The sequence below is a fragment of the Amphibalanus amphitrite genome, unplaced genomic scaffold, assembly GCF_019059575.1.
Source record: "Amphibalanus amphitrite isolate SeventyFive unplaced genomic scaffold, NRLGWU_Aamphi_draft 000134F_arrow, whole genome shotgun sequence".
NCBI lineage: Eukaryota > Metazoa > Arthropoda > Thecostraca > Balanomorpha > Balanidae > Amphibalanus > Amphibalanus amphitrite.
The window spans coordinates 286,030-307,826 of NW_024881629.1; the positions used below are offsets into that span (position 1 = coordinate 286,030).

General features: G+C 50.6%; 1 protein-coding gene across 1 annotated transcript in view; it reads right to left on the reverse strand.

Annotated features, from left to right (window-relative positions):
* Window positions 1-1,106: 1,106 nt before the first annotated feature.
* Window positions 1,107-21,797, reverse strand: part of LOC122382130 (serine/threonine-protein phosphatase 1 regulatory subunit 10-like) — a 72,066-nt gene continuing 51,375 nt past the window's right edge. Inside the window, exons 6-11 of the mRNA XM_043367076.1 lie at window positions 6,022-6,212; window positions 4,124-4,283; window positions 3,590-3,796; window positions 2,941-3,181; window positions 1,927-2,176; window positions 1,107-1,592 (exon numbers count right to left, since the gene is read on the reverse strand). Coding sequence (XP_043223011.1) covers window positions 1,107-1,592; window positions 1,927-2,176; window positions 2,941-3,181; window positions 3,590-3,796; window positions 4,124-4,283; window positions 6,022-6,212 — 1,535 coding nt within the window. The remainder of the gene's footprint in view (window positions 1,593-1,926; window positions 2,177-2,940; window positions 3,182-3,589; window positions 3,797-4,123; window positions 4,284-6,021; window positions 6,213-21,797) is intronic.

Sequence of the window (21,797 nt, forward strand, 5' to 3'; positions counted from 1 at the left end):
GCCGATGTACCCGATAACCGTTGGGTCGTGGGACCAATAACAGCAGCGGGTCACACGGTAAACCGGAGGCGATCAGTGGGAATGGTGCTATCTTTATCTACACGAGTGTTGGTCGGGAAGGGGTGAAGGGGGCAGGGTTCCCCTCCGACTGCCAGAACCGGGACGGACCTAGCCTCACAGAGCTGTCCATCCCCGCCTGCACCGAAGATAGTCGAGACTCGAGGTGGTCTGGCGGGGAGTCAACTAAATGCGTTCGAACGTTGACGCTGCCCGGTCGCGTGCATATTACGTAACCGGAGTGCCTAAACCAATAATTGATCTGCGGCGGTTATTTATCGCTCCATAAGTTTCTAGACATAAGGTGGCATTTGGCTAATTAATCTCGGGTAAGCGATCCACTATCGTGAGATGATGTTTTTCGTACTCCAGCGTAGATGGGTAGCCATACGGCTTGTACGAAAAACATCATCTCACGCTCTCAGTCCCAGCGGATAAAAACAACACCTAAGAACGATCCACTATCGTTAAATAAACATAGTAGCCCCAGTTCGGCCGACATCAGACAGTCACATTTTCCGGCTACAGCGTCACATTTATGAATTCGTGTGCAACTGAAGATAACACCGATAGACGGGTCTATAAAGGCCACCGCCGAACACGCGTGCGAAATAGTGACAAATGACAATTTTAGCTGCATTTAAAATCGGGTTAAAATAAGGCGTTCCTTTCATACGAGTAGCTCAATGAATCCCAATCCAGATGACTGATCCGGCAATATCAACAGAAAACACACGCGTCATCAATAGCATTTATTGTCACAATATAACAATACGCGAGCATAGCACGGTAATAAAATACATCCACGATTAATCGATGAGCAATGCAAGTCAGATCACACACACTCAATCGTGGGCGAGCAATGCAGTAACAGGCGAGACATGCGCGACACAAGACCCCTCACGCGATAACACAGCACGACAGGACACTCGGCGCGGCCTGACCCTAGGCACGACCGGTGCCCTCCCAGTCCGTTTGTACTGCGACGGCACACCGGCCGCCGTGGCACCACATCACACAAGTCTGTAGAACCGCACCCCGCACGCCGCTCACACGTACTCGTCCCGCACGCGGCCGCGCTGCGGCTCACTGCGGCCGCGAGGCGAGTCGCCGCCGCCGCCGCCGTTGCGCGGCAGGTGAAGGAAGTGGCACGTTGCACCTTTACGGCAGAAGCCGGAGAGGTGGTGCTTGCAGGGGGTCTCGTGTCGCGGCCGGCGGTCGTCGCTGCCCCGCCAGCCGCCGCGGCCGCCGCCCCGGTACCCGCCGCCGCCGCCGCCTCCGCCGCCGTACGGGGGCCGCGGCCCGGGCCCGGACATCATACTCATACCGCCCGGGCCTCCCATCATCCCAGTCGGACCGGACATCATGCCGCCGGGGCCCATGGGCGGCGCGATGGGCCCCCAGCCGCCGCCGGGAGGGCCCATGGGCCGCGGCGGCACGCCGTACCCACTCGGGCCGTGCATGCCCATCGGGGCGCCCATCATATCCGGGAGCATCATGGGGTCCATGCCGGGCTGCATGGGGCCGGAAGGACCCTGCCGGAACACAGAGAGGATAACGTCAGTCAGACACCAGGCACAACACACTCGAGGCACAACACGGCCATGCTTCACTGCATTACGCAACATACGGTCGATCTGTGAGAGCATTTGAATACAATTCGTGCTTTTTGACAAATTCATTGAAAAAGCTAATTGAGTATTGCTACATCAAGTACATGGCAGCCATTTCCACGTCACGTTATCTATCATTGTAAGTCAAGATCAGAATTCTCATCGCCGTTACTGAGACTGTCAGCGAGTCTGACGACCTCTATCATGCCGCAGCAGCGCCGTCTGCCGCCGTTCACCCTCCCCGCTCCCCACTCACCCAGGAGTTGGGCGGCGGCATCATGCCGGGCCCCATCATCTGTGGCGGCATCTGGCCGGGCGGTCCGCCGGGGCCTCCCATCGGCGCCGGCAGCACGGCGGCGCGCGGCTCTGGCCGCGGCTCGGGCCACCCGTCTGCCGAGTGGTCTTTGACCGTGGCGCCGCCCTGGTCGTCGTCCAGCGGCACGGGTCGGCACGGCGTCCGCTCGTGGTGCAGCTCCGGCTCCGGCTCCGACGGTGTGTCCGGCAGCCTGGCGGCGAGGGCGGAACGGGAGCGGTCAGTGGCAGCAGACAGAGAGACAGCAGGGGACAGAGGTCACTGTCAGACGGGGAGCGGTCAGTGTCGCACGGGGAGACGGAGCAGAGGGCTCAGTGGCAGGCGGAAACCGGTTAGTCACAACAGTTAGCGAGCAGACAGGGAGCGGTCAATCCCAGACAGGGAGGGGCCAGTCTCAGTGCCTAGCACCATAGTGACAGGCCGGGATAGGGGCACGGTGGTCACACGTGCATACCACTCGACCCCCGGGGCGCACCCCAAGCGACTGGCTGCATACTGCATAAGCCATCCGGAAGTGACGGAGAAACCATATACGAGTAAACACGGATCGTCTTACATGAACAGGGCGGTCAAATCACTGACGACATATTGCTCGGAAACAAACCGGAATTTGGATTCACATGACGACCAAACGACGGATTAGATATAAACGATGTGAACTGGCGGTGCCAGTGCAGAGGAACCGTTTACAGTAGGGGCCCAAGGGGCGAGCGTAGCGTACCTACACTTGCACTTTACCATGAGTGCAAGTTTTTGTAGGGAAGGGGCTATCAAGGGTTAAAATGACATTCAATACCTCTACGGTAATCGTTGGTGATGAATGTATGCCCCACTGAAATACGCAGTCCAATTATCAGACTCCACTCGCTCCACATATCCCAAAATTACTAGGCAGCCCTAGTCACGCGACCAGCCGGTGCCTTTTCTGTTCTCTCTCCCTCACACAAACAAACTCACATGTTGGGGTTGAAGAAGGCCGGCAGCGAGGACCGCTCGCGCTCCTCCTGTATGGCCCGCTCCTGGCTGCGCGCGCCGGGAGCCGCCAGCGGCGGCGGCTTGTCCACCACGATCAGCATCTGCCAGGCCATCTGTTCGGCCATGCCGTCGTCCCGCGAGCCGCGCGCGCGCCGCAGGAACTCCCGCTCGCGCATCTTCTCCATGGCCTGCATCTCCATGAACTTGGCGCGGTTCACGTTCACTGAGGACACAGATAGAGATAGAGTAAGAGGACAAGCACAGATAGAGTAAGAGGCGACGTGGGTGGCCCGGGAGCTGCTGACATCAGTCATCATAAGCCATACCAGCTTGTACGGAGAACACTTTGCATTTGTCTAATGCACGCGTTCACGGTTGGCGGAATTTTTGCTATTTGTCAAGCTATTTGTCGATATCGCTACTTTCGTCATTAAACAGCGAGCAAAAGCCGGTCCCAAGAATCAAACTGTGTGTGTTGCTGCTTGTAGTAGCCAGCCGGTTGAGGTTTTGATGAGCAAACATCACCTCTCCACCCTCCCTGCCACTCTTGATCCCACTTCTCCCTCCCTCTCTCTCCTTTTCGTCTCCCTTTTTGTCCCTCTCGCTCCCATCTCCCTCCCTGTCTGCTCACCCCGCTCGTTCTCGTCCAGGTCGAAGTAGCTGACATCAACCAGCTGGTTGTCGGGCCGCCAGCGGACCGACAGTTTGCGTCTCGCCGCCGGCCGGTGGTAGACGAGCACACCGCGCGGCTGGTCCGGCTCGCGCGGCGGCGAGGCGCGCGGCTCGGGCTCGGCCTCCGACGGGCGCCGCTCCAGCGGGATGGTCGGAGGGGTCGGCGCTGGCGACACGGCACGGTAGGAGAGGGTTCGGTCAGACAGCGCAGGTGGCACTGGCGGCGGCACGGCGCAGACAAACGATAACAGGTTTACTCGGGAACGCACTTTAGCGAGGAAGCCGGCGTAAAAATGTAATGTGATGTGATGTGATGTAATGTAAAAAATGACTCATTTCGACTCATTAGCGAGATATCAGATCCAGTAGAAATATACATCCGTAGCATATGAAATATTCCGTTCAATGCAAACCCATTTAATGTACACCGACTTCTTACAAAGTAGATTAATTGCAATATCTGAACAATGGACATGGTCACTGGTCCGCTCACCTCGCTCCTCTTCCTCCGGTTCGCTCGGCTCCTTTCCAACGTCTTTGGCTGGCGACTGTTCGCCCTCGGCCTTCTCAGCGTCAGCGTCGGGCTTCTTTTCCTCCTCTTCCTTCTCTTTCTTATCCTCCTCTTCCTGGTCCTGCTGTGTGTCTTGGTAAAACTGCAGGAAGTAATAACGCAATTAACCCGCGCCCTGCTGGGGGGGTGTTTGAACACCCCCCTTGTGGTTTTTCGCGAATATCTCAAAAACGGCGGCGCGGAGCGCCGCCGTTTTTGGTACACCTTATCATACATCAATTCTACACATGTTGTGAAAATTTCAGACCAAGGTCATTCAAGGTCAGGTCACCAGGTCACTTGAAGTGACCTCACCTCATAAAAAGTTTCAATGTCTGTCATAGCTACACCGAGTGACCGATCGCTTTGAAACTTTCAGCGATTGCTAAGAGCAATAGCATGTACAAAATGTATATCTCAGAATTTTGATATCGATGACCTAAGGTCAGGTCAATTTTGCGACCTCCCCATTATAAGTCAATGGGAGAAAATTGAAATGCGCCTCTTTTGGACGAAAGACATTATAAACACTCCCAAACACCGAATTACAAGTGGTTTAGACACACTGAACATGAAAATGGTGTCCGTGACCCTTGTTTATGCCCTGAGGTCATCTTAGGTCACGAATAGTATCTAACAGTTTTTCGCAAATAACTTTTGATAGAGGCATGCTAGAGCGATGAAAACGCCTTTGATGTGTTCAGCTCGACGATACGGATCGACTGATATGCAACATGACCCTTTCCGGTCAGGTCATGACCTTGACCTGAGGTCAAATTTTCAAGTTGACCTTTCAAGGTCAAGTTATAGTTCATTTGATGCGTCTTGACGAGAGGAACACGATGCCGGTAAAAGTAAGCTCGTAAAAGGCTTGGGTCAAAAGTTATTGCAGAAAAACTGTTTCCGAAAAAAATCGGCTATTTTTGCAGTTTTTGCCCCCTGCAGGCAAAACCGTTGACGTTAGGTCAAATCTGAGAGAATTACTCAGAAAGGGCGCTAATAGGGCTATCGAATGCGCTTTTCCGCGGCGCTGTAACTCTATTGGTTCCCGAGTTATGCGTTGGCATCTTGGAAATTGTCGACATTCGACCTGGAAATCGGCGAAATTTTGCCTTCAATGACCTCTGGTGACCTGACCTTTGACCTGACCAAAAAATTGACCGAAGTGATTTCGTCATTATTTTTGACGCTCTTTCGAACGCCGCCTTCCGCGTATCGCTACGTGGCCGAGGAGCCGAGTTACAAGGGGGGGGGGGGTGTTCAAACACCCCCCCCCCCCCCAGCAGGGCGTGGAAATCCAGGACCCCCAGCCGGGCGCGGGTTAATCAGGGGCGGAGAATTGTCATAATCCCAGGGGGTGCTTTTCTAGCATCTGGCGAATGGAAGCTTCGAATTCTTGCGAAGAAAAGCATGTGTAGGTACGTTTTCCAAGCAGCATCACTCTCCTCACGGCTTACGCAAAGCAGTTTGTGTCTCAGACGTAAGTTAAGCACCCCTGGAGCACTATTGCACGGTGACTTTTGAATTTCAGGGGGTGCTCGAGCACCCCCAAAACCCCTAATTCTCCACCCCTGGGGTTAATGGAGTGAAAGGAACAACGCGGTGGAGATGTAAGACAATAGCTCATACGTTATTGGTTACGTAACCTCTTCGAGATAAGCTACCTTTATTAGAAGCCTTCTTCGCTGAGCGTACACGAGGCGGAAATATGTAATTCGTTACATAACCTCGACACAAGCGATCAGCACATACTCTGTCAGACACCACAGATCCTCCCATATAAAGTGAAACAAAGTCAATCTTCCCGCTCTCCCTGTCTCGAGCCGCCGTCGCCCCCGTACCTTGAGCAGCGGTTTGGCGGCCACGGGAGAGGTGGCCGCCGGCGGCGTGGTCGGCGTCGTCTCCCCCTTCTTCTCCTCCTTGGAATCCTCCCGCGAGGAGAGTCGCCGCGTCCGCTTCGGTACCTTCCGTTTGACATCCGTGCTGGCGTTCAGGGCGTCCATGAAACCAGAGGCCTCCTGCAGGTGCAGCGCTGAAAAGACGAGATGCGGGGGGTCATTGCACTGTGCGCAGTGCGCAGGGCCTGGGAGTGCACAACGACCATGGACCAAACGTAATAACAACAAGGGCGTTACAAGCAACTGCAAGGTAAGTGGATGAGAAAAAATTGACGATTAGAATGTCAAATTAAGTGAATATCATGAGAACAAACGAGGTACTTCTCACGACGACTTTTTACATTATCGACCTACTAATCCCCATTCATAGCTTATTTGCCAGACCGCCACTCGCTCGCACATACACATACGCACGTCGCACAGCATTCACACGCACGCACTCGAATAATCGAATAGTCTGCTCCGTTAGTCGAAACAACGGCTACTTTCCTGCCTAGCATGTCAGTCTGGACTAATCAATCTGGGAAATTCATTACCAAGCAATACGCATGACAGGGAACACCTGTCGCTAGTCAGTTTTTTTTGTTGCTTTTTTTAGGCTGGCGCACAGCATGGAAAACTTTCCAGACTCCATGGGTAACAAGCATGCTTCTTTACGTAGCTAAAATTGTCATTTAACAGGTCCGGAATCGTAATTTAGCTCCCCGCCCGGGACGAGGAGGTTGGCGTCACCTTCAACCGTTTTTTTTTCGATTACTTGGAATGCGTCAGAGATGAAATTCGGCAGCCTGGCTTTTGACTCGTCCTATTTTGCCACGTAGCACTGATCTATGAAAAGTCCTGTCTCGCCAGGGTCTAAAAAAGTCGCAGCTTTAAAGTCTCTCAATGCCTGGAAGAAGAGCACTATAATGCCTGGAAGAGTCCCACTCCCCTCGAGACCAGACGACTTGAACAATGAACATATAGTCTCGACTCTGGGATCTAAAGTCCATAAGGTTGCCAACCAAGCTAACGTTTCTAAAAAGGTACAAATTTCATTTGACGCGGCTGGGAATGAAACGCTACGGTACTAAAATTGCGGCACTTTTGACGGACTATATCTCGCACTTTCATTTAAAGGGACTATCCCACCTTTAACATATTGGGGTTTGAGTTGAGATAGCCAAGTTTGCGGCGAGGTTCAGAAACCACTATCTATCTAGGTTGCAACCCCCGCGGCCTCTTGGTGTTGAAGAAATTCGTTCCCTTCATTTGAAAATGGGCCTTGCGCAAGGCCCTATCTTCAACATGGAGCGACCGTTAGTGTGACGTCACCTCGTTTAGTCATTCTGATTACGGAGCGAGCGAAGCGAGCGTGGTCTTTCCTTAGATTAAAGGGACCCTCCCACCTTCAAAAAAGTTAATGAATTGGCATGAAAGTGATGTCGCTCGGTTCAGAAAGAGCGAAAACGAATATCTACCAAATTTCATCGAAAAATATTCACCGGTTTTCAAGATATTAGACTTTTACTTTTGTTTACTTTTTGGTATCTCCGCTGTTCCTAGCGACTTTATTTGAAAGTGCGGCATTTGTTGCGCGCAAAGCAGCATATACCACCGCGTGCTACCAAACGTTTTAGTCAAAGATTTAAAAATCGTTAGATCTCCGCTGACGTCACAAATTCTAAGGGGGCATACCAATGCATTAGCCCCTTAGAATCTGAAAACTGCAAGTTTGAAATTCCATATCTCCGAATTAAAGCATTTTTCAATGTTGTGAGTGCCCAAACCGGTATTTTCAGGCCATGGCCACCAATTTGGCTATCTCAACTCAAAACTAATGTTAAGGTGGGATGGTCACTTTAAAGGGACCCTCCCACCTTAACATTAGTTTTGAGTTGAGATAGCCAAGTTTGCGGCCAGGCTCAGAAACCACCATTTATCCTGGTCGCAACCCCCGCAGCTTTATGGTGTTCAAGAAATTTCTTCCCTTTACTTGCAGGGTGGGACCAGCGTGGTCCCTATCTCTTAACCATTACGGGAATCTGATGACGTCATCAGGCTTTCGAACGTCCGTTAAATGTTTGACTAAAACGTTTTGTAGCACGCGGTGGTATATGGCCAAATGCCGCACTTTTAAATAAAGTCGCTAGGAACAGCGGAGATCCCAAAAAGTAAACAAAAGTAAAAGTCTAATATCTTGAAAACCGGTGAATATTTTTCGGTGAAATTTGGTAGATATTCGTTTTCGCTCTTTCTGAACCGAGCGACATCACTTTCATGCCAATTCATAAACTTTTTTGAAGGTGGGAGGGTCCCTTTAAAGGGACTATCCCACCTTCTAAAATGTTGTTAAAACCAGTTAAATTGTGCCCGACTTAATAGATTGGATGACCAGGAACACGGTTCTGGCATTTATTTTTCATTAAACATCTTAGGCTTCCCATATCCAAACACAAACTTTCAAATATGTGACGTCACAGCCCAAAATTACCTCCTTCCCCAGGCCACATTACTGTCATAAAGCTGATTCTTTTTGCTCTGTAGGCAGTAGGCACCACAACAAAGTTCAGACCAATTTTTAAGCGATTTTTCAACGAACAAACCCATTTAAATCAGAATGACTAAACGAGGTGACGTCACACTAACGGTCGCTCCATGTTGAAGATAGGGCCTTGCGCAAGGCCCATTTTCAAATGAAGGGAACAAATTTCTTCAACACCAAGAGGCCGCGGGGGTTGCAACCTAGATAGATAGTGGTTTCTGAACCTCGCCGCAAACTTGGCTATCTCAACTCAAACCCCATGTTAAAGGTGGGATAGTCCCTTTAACGGAAATTTCTGAGTATGAGCGGCCGGCCGGCCGGCCGGCCGTGCGGACGCTTTTGCGAGGCTTATATCTCAGCAACCACTTGACCGATTTACATGCGGTAATTTTTGTAGGGTAGCTTCATTCCTTCTACCAAGTATTGGACTATCCCCGATGCATGTGGGTGACCCCTTATGCACGTGCCACGTGCAAAACGAAGAGGTGTCAGTTTTGTAATTGTTGCAATATCTCGGTAACTACTTGGCCGATTGCGCTGAAAGTTGGCATGTAGGTAGGCACCCACTAGGCACTGCATATCCATGTGCCAGAGTTGGGGTGCTGCTGCACGTGCGCACGTGCAGGGGTCGTTTCCAGATCTCGAGAACGGCTGGACCGATGGCGCTAAAATTTGGTACACGGTTAGGGACCAGTTAGTAGGGTGCCGTGCACAAGTCAGTTGGGACCCATTTTGCACGTGCGCACGTGCAGGGTGCCGCTTCCAGATCTCGAGAACGGCTGGGCCGATTGTGCTCAAATTTGGCACATCGCTAGAGACCGGTTAGTAGGGTGCCGTGCACAAGTCAGTTGGAGGTACCCCCTCGAAATTTCGCACGTGCAAGGCTCACCCTCTCGCTCGCTCCGTTACTCGCCCCAAAAGGCGTTGTACTGGTTTAAATGGGTTTGTTCGTTGAAAAATCGCTTAAAACTTGGTCTGAACTTTGTTGTGGTGCCTACAGAGTAAAAAGAATCAGCTTTATGACAATAATGTGGCCTGGGGAAGGAGGTAATTTTGGGCTGTGACGTCACATATTTGAAAGTTTGTGTTTGGAATATGGGAAGCCTAAGATGTTTAATGAAAAATAAATGCCAGAACCGTGTTCCTGTTCATCCAATCTATAAAGTCGGGCACAATTTAACTGGTTTTAACAACATTTTAGAAGGTGGGATAGTCCCTTTAAATCGCCTGTCAGTCACGCAACCTACCTAAGAATATCTTTTTCTAACTGGCACCGAAACCACTTATCTATCCATCTCCGGAAATGATCCAGTCATATACAAACATCTTGAACCTTGGTTGCATTCCTACCTTACTTCGAAGATACCCAGCCTTTGCATGGACTAATCGGGGAGTTCGATCAGCTGAGTTAGCTAGCCGGTAATGACACCAGTAGGCTCGGAATGAGATCCCGAATGTGTAAGATACACCACCACCTCCTCCGATTCACCGCCTCACCCGACCGACCGGCTTCGACTCGACCCAGGCTTGTCAACGCCCAGATTAATGTTTCTACAATTGACGCGGCTGATGGCATGCGTGACAACAGTGCGTTGCCCGATCGCAGCCAGCTAGGACCAGCCTTGGGGACTTTGACCTGACCTTTGAGACCACCAGTTGACTCAAGACTGTTAAACTGGGTACCCCCAACCGCTGCGTCTCATAACGTTGCACACACTTATTTCCTATGAAGCTCTAGCTCAATAAGATGCGAGACGTCGAAGGGCTGCACCTCCCCTCGGCCGGAACTTATGTAGAAAACTGATAGGTATGGCGAGGGGTAACCCACCGGTTTTCTACACACAGAGAGGGAGTTGGGTAGGTGGAAACCCCCTCTCGCCTTTTCGCCCCTGAACTAGAGCATCGCGGGAAAGACGAACGTACGAGTCGTTACGAGATGCAGCTAGTGGTGGTACCCAACTTTAAGCTCTCGAATAAGCCGACGACCTCTGAGGTCAGGTCAAGTGCCCCAAGGTGGAGGATCTGTTTTTGGTACCTATCGCCAAAAATGGTCGCAGAGCCGTGATCTGGGCACCTGGCGTTTGTCATGAATTTGACTGTCAGACTCAGGTGCGTCAAGTTTCGTCTGTCTCTATATAGCAAGTACGAAGCTTTCCACCGCCAACTGTTGCTTCTGGCCGATTCGCTCAGGGTAATCTAAAGAGCCTCCAAACGTGAAAACCCCAGGACATCTAATTTGCTTCTCGTGAGGAGCTGTCACTGCACTGCTACCATTACGCACTGCTCTATCAAATATCGCCATTACGCTGAAAAGGTTGCTGAAATGTGACCGCATGTTTTCAGAAGCTATCCATGCAGAGCCTGGCAGTCTATGAGGTAGGTACTCGATCCTGTGGGTCGCGCACTTACTGCGTAAAGTCCATTGCGAGCCTGCATCTCTGCTTATTTCTAGTGCCGGTCCCCAGTCATCCGAACCAAGCTAAGGAGCGAAGACCGAGAGCGACAGCTCACTATTAGGTACGGCATCCATGAAAGCGAACCCCGATCATCCGTCATGACGTCTTTACTTTCCGTCATCCACCCGAAAGGGCACGCTCCGCCCTTAGCTTTCTATGCAGTACGTGACATCAAGTCCATCGGAGCACAGACTCTGTAATGGCGGGCGTTCCGGATACCGACAGCGGTTGACCAGTGACGCAACACATCACAGCGTCGGTGATGCAGGGTCTCCCTAATCCCCATCGCCTCCCCAGTCGGCCGCGCCCCTTCAGCCCACGGCCTCAGTGGCGGAGGCAGGACCCCACAGACGATGGGCAGCTGATCGATACGCCGCGTAGGCGCGCAGCGATATTGATATGCCTTATCAGCATTGAGCAAAACGGGGGAACGTACCTACCGAACGGCTTTTATTGGACCGTACGGCCACCTCCAGACACATAGGTCATAGGCTCAATGCTTAATGCAACGATAGTCCCAAGACGCAAATCTACATCCGACCCCAGCAACGGCCGCGCTGTACGCGCCTTTGCGCCAGTCTGCCGGGCCGACGCGACGGACGCCCGTCTCCCCCCCCCCCTACCCCCTCCTGGCAACAGCTGACCGATAGCGCAGCGACAGACGGTCGACGGTTACCGACTGGACGCGAACCAAACCCCGGTTACAACCGGTATCAACTGGAAGACGGCGTTTAGAACACAACCAAACGAGTGTATCTATACAAAGGATGTAACTTTACTTGTCTCGTTAGCCATCCGTTTGACGAATCGATGCCACGAATCTTCAGCTTAGCGCTAAAGCGCGTATCCATTAGCTTAAACCTACTATCTAGCGATGTTCGCCCACATCATTGTTCTCAGAAAATCTTGTTGTTACTTATCCCATTATAACATAACTGCACATCACATGAAGACGGAGACATAAAGAAAACCATCGACCCGGTCACCCTCATGGGAGATCTATACGTAACTACCTAATTACAGTGTACCAAATTTGAGCGCAGTCGCCCAAGCCGTTCTCGAGATGTGGAGGCGACGCATGGACGTGCGCACGTGCAGCAGCGACCTAACAAAGATGCTGGGAATGCGTCACCCGATCGAACTTCACCGAAGTTCACCTATTGGCCAAGTATCAGCGAAATTCATTCAGACACTCATCGCTTCCAAGTTCCACCAAAGAGCCAAGTGAATAGAATGTCTTGGGTTGTTCGTGGTGTGACCGATTATATATACCCTCATTGTGTTCGAATCACGTACGGAAGCTAAGGGCAGGACCGCGGAGGCTATCACCCCTTCCCGATATGATCCTCTCTTCTGATTTGATTTCCCGGACCGTCGTCGGTCACGTTCAAATTTCTTTCAATTGTAACCTATTCAGTCCTTCGCTGGGCGAACTCCTGTGTGCTTGCTAATAATACAGTATCACCTGACGTCTCTAGGTTGAAACAGACTCTTTCCGCGTTCAGAAAATCGCATGCGAGAGCCTATTCAAACACATTAACCCTAGAACGCCTAGGGGGGGGGTTGTATCAACCCCCCCCCCCTGAGGTTTTTTCGAAGTGCACGCTAAACGGCTTGTCGTAGCGGGCTGAAATTTTCAATACCCTCTGGGGCAACCTTTGCGCATCTTTTGCCGAAAAAAAATTGATCGGGTCATGTCAGGTCACGGAGTTATGACGTCATAAAGGGAACAACCTCCGGCCAGATTTACGCTAAATTGGAGATTGCTTCACATTGGTATAAATGCCGACTGACCTGACACACTGATGGATTGTTTTAGAACCATAACTGGCTGATTTGACATTGGCACAATGTCCGTTGACCTTTTCAAGGTTACTAAAGGTCAAGGTCAGGTCAGTGACCTCGGTTGACCTGTAATGACTTCTTGCACTTGTATGCCTTTTCGGGGTATTTTGATGCCCTGAATTCGAATTTGCTATCCATTTCAGGCATCGTCGGTTGTTTCTTGTAGTTTATTTTGGGTCAGGGTCAGGTCAGTGACGTCACACGCCTGACGTGACCCAATGCACAAATGACCTTGCAGACTTCCGATGCTCCCAACGCATCATTTTTAGAGTTATGACATCGAAATACGCACCAAACGATAGAGAATTGATCAAGGATCACGATAGTGAAGGTTTCAAGTCGATATCTCTTACCGTTTTGCCGCAATCGGCGCGGAAATCTGAACAAGTTAGATTTTTCCGAAAATTTGACCTTTGACCGGTCATAAGTAGGTCAAATGTTGACCTAGGACCAAAAAATATACCACCAATCGCGAGATCTCGTTGAGAGCAATCCGTTGGTTTTTTCCGCTAAGCTCTACGACCTTCCGTTTCGAAACGCCAGGGGGGGGGTCGTAACAACCCCCCCTGGTCGTTCGTGTTATGAGAAATGGCCTGGTCGTGCGAGGGTTAAGGTGCCGTGTAACTATTCGTAGGGCCAGCCGGTATAGGAAACGTGTAGGGGAGAGTGGGGTAATTTGGCCGCTTTTTTTAGAAAACGATGTAACTAAAAATCGACAACACATTTCTGCATTTTCTCAACGCTGACAGGTGTGGCATACATTTTACTTTCTTGGACAGTAAACTTGAAATGATAGATTAACTACTTATATTGAAATTGTGACGTATTACAAAGGTCTGCAAAGCGGCCAAATTGCCCCACTAGCAGGGTTATTTGGCCGGGGGTGTGGGGCAATTTGGCCGGTGTTAGTTTGAGGCCCTGATTTTTGTTATAGGCGAGTCAGATTCACATTCAGCAATGACGTGTGTCCTACGACGCATTTGAAGCATTTTGGAGGTTGACTCAGCCGTCACAGGTGTCGAAAATAGTCAAAAAAGCGGCTTTAGATGCGATGACAGTTTTTTACGAATAGCTTTTGAAGTAATCAAGCTAGGCCAAAACTAAAAGTACCATCGCAATTCTCTCGTCATTCCGCATCGAAACATGTTTGTGTTGACCTCGAGAGGTCAAGGTCAAAGGTTGGCTTCAGGTCACGCTACCTCAGGTCGCTTGACCTCAAGGTTACGTGAGTCCAAGGTCATCATGTATATCATTCGATGCGCCTTGACGAGCTGAACACAATGAGACCATTTGCGCGGCTGTATCTTTTTTTCTGTAAGTATTTATTAGCAAAAAAGCGTTAGGTAACCTTTGATGACGTCACATGCCCTTACAGCTGTCCAATAGGAAATATGGCATCAAGGTAGTCAAAGTTGGTCATGAATTATGTCCTTTATGGTATAATTGACCATGACAACTCGGCCGGCCCAGCATAGTGACTCTGAGCGCGCCGGCCAAGTTGCCCCGCTAGTCCCGGCCAAATAACCCCACATTGCCATTCTGAAAATGTTTGTCTATAAAGTCGTCATGGCTGTACAGAACTAGATGAAATTGCTCTTGGAACCGCTGAACACCCTCAAAAATGGCACTATAATGTTGGAATTCGTTTACAGCCCAAATACTTCATGTTATACAAATTTTTAAACGGAAGTAAAAGTTACCATTTTCTAACGAAATTCACCTTTTATTAATTTTGAATAAAACAAAGAGGGGGAAAGTTTTGACATTTGTTCTCGAGTTAGTTCTGCCGATGACAAATGAATAGAGACTAAAGTTATTTCATTCACTTTTATCAGCTTTCGTACAGGTGGGGGCGGCCAAATTACCTCACTCTCCCCTAGGTAATTCTGCATGTTCGGGACCAGTGGCGTACCCAGAAATCAGCGAAAGGGGGGGCCATGGTGCTCGAGGGGGCGACTTTTTCCCTTGAGAGGGGCGCCATAGTGAGCTAGTGACAAGGGGTCAGTCTAAAATGTAACGTCATATATTCATGCATGATTTACTAGGTGTTACTATGGAACCGGCACGAGCATCATAACCAGGTTTCGCTGATTTTTCATAAAATCCAATTAATGCAATGTGCAGCTCAGTGTTTTTTATCAAAAGCGATAAAAAATATTTATGCATATGTAGCACGATATAGAAAACGAGCTTAGGCTACGGACATGTTATTCTCAAAATACACACCCATTCGAATTCGAAACGGTAAAATATGCGTTGCTCGGTTGGCACAATCTTTATTCTTTGCAAAAAAAAACATACAGGTTCACTCACTGAACCAAAGTGACCTGTGGACTGCAGCCGCTGGTCGACCGGGGTGGCCGTGCTTAAAATCTCAGACACTCATGACTGCATGAGTGCCAGATGGGTGAGGCGTGAAACTGTCCTATATAGTGGCACGAAGGTTAAGAATGTCTTCGGCCGGCGTAGTATAGAAGACGACTTTGGATGATGTGAGTGTGCATGGTCGACTTTGAAAAAGTACCATAGAAACCCATGCTGATCTCACCGAACATTTGCCTTGCGTAATCCCCAGACCAAATATCTTCATTGAGGGCCAGGTCAATTTTGCGACCTCTCTATAAGTACCTATAAGTTACCGATTACCTATAAGTTAACCCGCGCCGTGCTGGTGGCCTGTGCTAAGTGCTTTCCGTGTCGTGCTGGGGGGGGGGTGTTTTCACGTCCCCCCTCTAACTCGGCTCCTGGGCCACGTAGCGACACGTGGTAAGGGGAAATCGAAAGAGCGTCAAAAATAATAACGGAAATACTTCGTTTCAATTTTTAGGTCAGGTCAAAGGTCAGGTCACCAGAGGTCATCAAAGGTAAAATTTAGTCCATTTCAACAATTTTGGAAACTGCAAACGGCTAACTCGGGAACCCATAGAGCTACAGCGCCGCGGAAAAGCGCATTCGATAGCCCTTTTACAGGCTTTTCTGAATATTGCTCTCGGATTTGATCTCAGGTCAATGGTTTAGCCTCCCGAGGGCAAAAATTCCAAAAACAGTTTTTATGAAAAGCGTTTTTCTGCAATAACATTTGGTTCAAGACAGTGACGATATTTATTTTGCCTGCCTCGTGTTCCTCTCGTCGAGACGCGTTGAATGAACTATACGTTGACTTTGAAAGGTTATTTTAAAAATTTGACCGCAGGTCAAGGTCATGACCTGACCGGAAAGGGTCATTCTGCAGATCAGTCGATCCGTATCGTCGAGCTGACCACATCTGACGTGTTTTCACCGCTCTAGCACGTCTCTATCAAAAGTTGAAGCCAAAAAACCGTTTATGGTGATAAAATAGGTGACCGTTTATGACCTGAGATGACCTCAAGGGCACATAAAAGGACACATGTGCATTTTTACGATTCAGTGTGCTATGTTTACCTATGAACCGATGTTTAAGGGGGTTTTAAACGACATTCGTCCAAAAGAGGCGCATTTCACTTTTCTCCCACTGACTTGAGGTCCCAAAATTGACCTGACCTTAGGTCACAGAAATAAAAAGTCCGAGATGAACATTTATGCATATTGTTAGTCTTATCAATCTCTAAAAGTCTCAAAAGTGATCGTTCAGTCGGTGTAGCTATAGCGGGTCTTTTAACTTTTTTTAGGTAAGGTCACCTGACGTGCCCTAGTGACCTGACCTTGAACGACCCTCATCTGGAATTTAACAAGCTGTGTAGAAAAGATGTATGAACACTGAACAGGTGTACCAAAGACAGCGCAGGCGCTGCGCGACGCCGTTTTTGAGATGTTCGCGAGAAAAAAAACCTAAGGGAGGCGTACCCCCCCCCCCCCCCCTCCAGCACGGCGCGGATTAATGGGAGACAATTGAAATGCTCTTCTTCTGAACGAAAACAACCTCAACCATCGGGATGCAGGTAAATATGACACATTTAATCGGTAAATGTCACTCGTGATGTGACCACTTTTATGTTACTGAGGTCATCTCAGGTCATGAAAGGTCTCCAGTAGATTTTGGACAATAACTTTTGATAGAGATATGGTAGAGCAATGAAACACCCTATATAATTATTTTCCTTCTCGAAAATATGGATCGACTAATATGCAATATGAGCTTTACCGGTTAGGTTATGACCTTTACCTTAGATCAAATTCTAAAATGCCCTTTTAATGCCAAATTCTAGTTCATTTGACTCTCTGTCTCGAAAAATGGAACACGATGCTGGTTGAACTAATCTCATGCAGGTCTGAGCCAAAAGGTATTACAGATAAACGTCCTCCGCGAAAACGTATATTTTGAGGCTAAAACATTTACCTTAGGTCAAATCTGAGATAATCAATAAGAGAGAGCATAAAAAAGAGCTATCGAATATGCGCTTTCTGCGGCGCTGTAGTTCAATCTCTTTCTGAATCCTGACTTATGCGCCGCTTTGTCGAAAAATGTCAACATCGGCGAAATTTGATTTTCGGTTGTCGCTGGTGACATGACCTTCGACCAGTTCGACCTAACCTTAAAATGATCTAAGTAGTTTTGTAATAGTTTTTGACGCTCTTTCGAACGCCGCCTACTGCGTGTCTCGACGTGGCCCACAAGCTGAGTTAGAAGTGGGTGTTCAAACACCCCCAGCCGGTTCAATAAAAAAAAACGCTTACGCTGGGGTCGGCACCCCACTGCTAGGCGCTGTCGGCATCGCAATAATGGGCGGCACAGCGCTGAGGGGCGCCACTTGCATTGAGGGGTGGCATTGTACGGTGAAGGGGCAGCGTCGCGTTGAGGGGCGGTATCGCAACGAGGGTGGCACTTACAAGGCTGCCTAATAAGGAACGCTTGGCACATCCAAGCCCAGCTCGGCGCCGCCTAGCTGCTGCATCTTGAAAAGGGCCATTGGTGTCGATGAGAAAGCCCCATTGTCAAAAAATTGCCTAGCGTCAGTGGTTTCGGGGGGGGGGGGGCGACCGAAGTATCCAATTCAGTTTCGCGTCAGTGACTACTGGATGGCGTCAACAACCTCGGATAGGGCGAATGTGATCTTCAGAAGGGCACCGGGTGCTACTGTGATCTTTAGAACGGCGTTGAGGGGCGCCATTGGGCATGGATGGGGCCACTGTTGCCTTCAGCAGGGCGCCGCAGGGAGGCTCTGGAGGGGCTTGAGCTTGGGTGGGCCGACTGTAGTCTCCAGGGGTGTTGTCTCGGATGGGGCGAATGTGATTTTCAGAGGGGTGCCGGGTAGTCTAGAAGGGCGCCATTGGTTTCAGAGGGCTGCCATCGATCTTAAGATGGGGCAGCTGTAACCTTCGTTTAGATGGGCGTGATCTTCAGAAGCGCGCCGGACGCTCTGGAGGGGCGTCATTGGGCTTGAATGGGGCGACTTTAGTCCCAAGCGGGACGACTTCAGTCTCAAGGGGGTGGGGCGCTAGTGGCTCTTGAGGGCGCTATTTATCTCGGATAGGGCGACTGTGATCTTGAGAAGAATGCGGGTGCTTTAGAGGGGCGCCAGTGGTTTCAGGGATCGATCTTGGATGGGTCGATTGGGGCAGCTGTGAACTTCAGAGGGGCGCCGGGTGCTCTAGAGGGGCGCCATCAAGCTTTAATGGGGCGACTGTTCCGTTTAGGTGGGTGCCAGCGGCTCTTCAGGGGCGCCATCGACCCTGGGGGTTCGGAATATTCTGGTTTCCGGAGGGGCGCCCTTCAACATTTGGGGGCTCAGGTCGTATTTGGGGGTGCCCTGGAGATTATTTAGGTGTCCAGGCACCCCCAAAGAGATATTGAGTTCGATCCATGCCTGCACATCACTTTTTAATTCATGTTCTCTCTGTAAAACGGCATCAGCCTAGTCGGCGCTAATTGGGGCGCCATTTGGGCGGCTGGGCGGAAAGGGGGGGCCATGGCCCCCATGGCCCCCCCCTGTCTACGCCACTGTTCGGGACACCCGTGCAATACCTATCGCTACCTTTGCACTAAATAAAAGTTTCGACCTGTCCCTCGCTAGGTCGAACTTTTCATAACACACACAACCAGGGTAACTTTTAAAGGGGGAAGGGGGAATTTCCCCCCTTCGAAAATCCCGCTCCCCCTTGTGCGTGAACGGCTAGGGAGGGAAGGGGGAATTTCCCCTTTCAAATTTATTTTTGAGCCCATTTTCAATCAATTCGCTACTCAGATTCTATTATCATCGTTGATCAGACTCTAGTCATCAATCAACGTTGCTGGCGCTAAGATAATTTTCAATATGAGGTTCCATCCAACCATTTTACGTTCAGTGCAGCGGGAACTCCAGATTTGACCCGATACCGATCGGATGGTCGGTGGGACACTCTCTTGTCTTGTCTCTTCGGTCTCTTCGCAATCACTGACATATCCCTCCAGGCGTCGGCGTAGAAACCGGCGGGGGACGGGGGTCATGACCTCTCCGAACCAAGGGTCATCCTTCGAACCAGGGTCCTTCAATCGGTCTTGGCCTAGCAAAAATAGTCACGTGTTAACCTCTCTCTATTTAGAAAGGCGCTACCAGGGACCGCGGATTCCGGGGGGCAGGGTGTGCAATTGCACACCCTGAAAATCCTGAGGGTATGCAAACACCTATTTTTGCACACCCACAGTTCGTTGTGGGGGCCCATGCGGCCCTGGCGCTTGAGTGTCCCAAGCCGATTCTCGAGGGCCCCAGCGCGAGCCTGATGGTCCCGCACCGGTGCCTGAAGGCGTGAACAGGTTCTAGTGTTATCTCAGGGGTTATCTCAGAACCCCACCCACGCCATTTTTTAGCGCTCCCACCGGCTCTTGAGGGCCCAGGCCGATGCCCGAGGGCCCCAAGTCGATGTCTAAAGGTCCCACGCCGGTGTCTGAGTACCTACATGGCTCGCTCAGGGATCCACGCCAGTTTCTGAGGGCCCTAACCGGCTCTTGAGGGCCCCTGCCCTCCTTAACCCCCTCTTGGGACCGATGCCTAAGGGTCCCGCATCAGCACCTGAAAGCCCACAGAGTTATCTCAGGGCCCCATACCAGTTTCTGAAGGCCCTCACCGGCTCTTGAGGGGCCCCAGACCGATATCCAAGGACCTCTGGCCAATGCCCGGGGGCGCAGGCCGATGCCCGAGGGCCCCAAGCCGTTACCCGAGGGCCTTACACAGCTATCTCAGGGCATAATGCCACTTTCCGAGGGCCCTAACCGGCTCTTGAGGGCCCCAGGCCGATTCCTGAGATTCCCAGGCTGATGTGAGAGGGCCGACCGACTGAGGCGGCCCCTACGTCAGTTTCTAAGGGCGTCCACGACCGCCGTCTGGTCAAAGCTGATCTCTTAGGGCCCTACGCAGGTTTTTAAGTGCACTCAGCTCTTGTTTAGGATCTCACACCGGCCTCTGAGATCGGATGGCTTATGCATGCAGCAGAGGAGCCCTTACCGGCTCCTGAGGGCTCCGTGCTGATAGTTGAGGGCCCCATGCCAATACTCGAGAGTCCCATTCAGTAATCTCAGCGCCCTACACCAGTTTGAGGAACGCCGTTCGGCCAAGGCCGACCTCCGAGGAAAAGCCCTTTGCAAGACTCGGAGTGCCCTCACTTTCTTTTTTAGGATCTCACACCAACCTCTGAAGTCGCAGGGCTAAAGGATGCTTCTGATAACCCTCACTAGCTCGGACCCAAATCGATGCATGATGACCCGACAGAAGTGCCTGAGTAGCCCACACAGTAATCTCAGGGCTCACACCAGTTTCTGAGGGCCTACACGAACGCTTTTTGGCCAATGTCGATGTCTCGGGGCCCTATTCAGGCATCGAGGCTACTCGGGCGCCAAGAGACGGTGGGGACCTCCAGGCGAGCTTGCTTGGTAGTCATAGGCGGCGGAACGGGGAGGGGACTGGGGCACCGTGCCCCCCTTTGATTTGGGCATTTTAACATTAGCCCTATGGGCGTTGCATGGAAAGAATGGGACCAAAAGTCGGCAGTGCCCCCCCCCCCTTAATTGAAGGTGCTCCGCCGCTACTGTTGGTAGTTGGTATCCCATGGAGCCGGCGAACGGTGTCAAAGAGCCCGGTGTGGGGGCCCAAGTTGCGGCGTGGGCATCCATATTTCTATGTACATGAGGCATTCCAGAGGCCGTTATGGGACCTTCAAAGTCCGTGTGCAGTGCGCCAGTGACCCTTAGAATTGCCGGCGTTGGGTCTCAGGAGCTGGCGTGCGGCCTTTATGGGGCCCCAAAGCCAGCGTGTGGGCCGTAGAGCAATGGGGAAGCTAAGGGGGCCGGAGGCCAGACCCCAATAGGTCATAGGGGCCAAATCGATGGGCCCAAACATCCCGCCGGCCGTGTTTTATTTTTAAACTAATTCATGTAATCCATGATAAAAAGACGTGTGCCAACATCAACTGTGCAAAAGGGCTCTCTGAGGCCCGTAGGGGCCCTTGAAGGTCACTGTACGGGAGAGTGGCCATATTGCGCCACGTTAAGCGAAACTGGCTTCAGCTTGGAATACAAAGACAGCACAGGTGAGTTGTTTTCACATTATATTTAGAAACCTTTTTCCTACCTTTTTTAGACACTAATTTATCGCATACTTCAACTAATTAGCCAGACACGGTCTTTTTAGAAAGTGTTGCAAAGGGCGCAATTGTCGAATACCTTCGATAAATGCGCCCACACCATGGCGCAATTGAATTCAAATGCGCCCACCGCAAATACATGCATTAGCTATGGGCTGTAAAGATAAGAGTGATATGTAGGTAATGCGTTGTATGATGTGTCATTATTTCATAAATTTACCATCTGTTTTCTAGAAATTTTATTGGAAGTGCACAGTGACCTCAAATTGCTTGTGGTTTTGTAATCTGCTAAGCCTTTCGAATATTAACCATCATTATTAATGTTACCCATTTCAATAACATTAGCCCGGGTGTGGCGC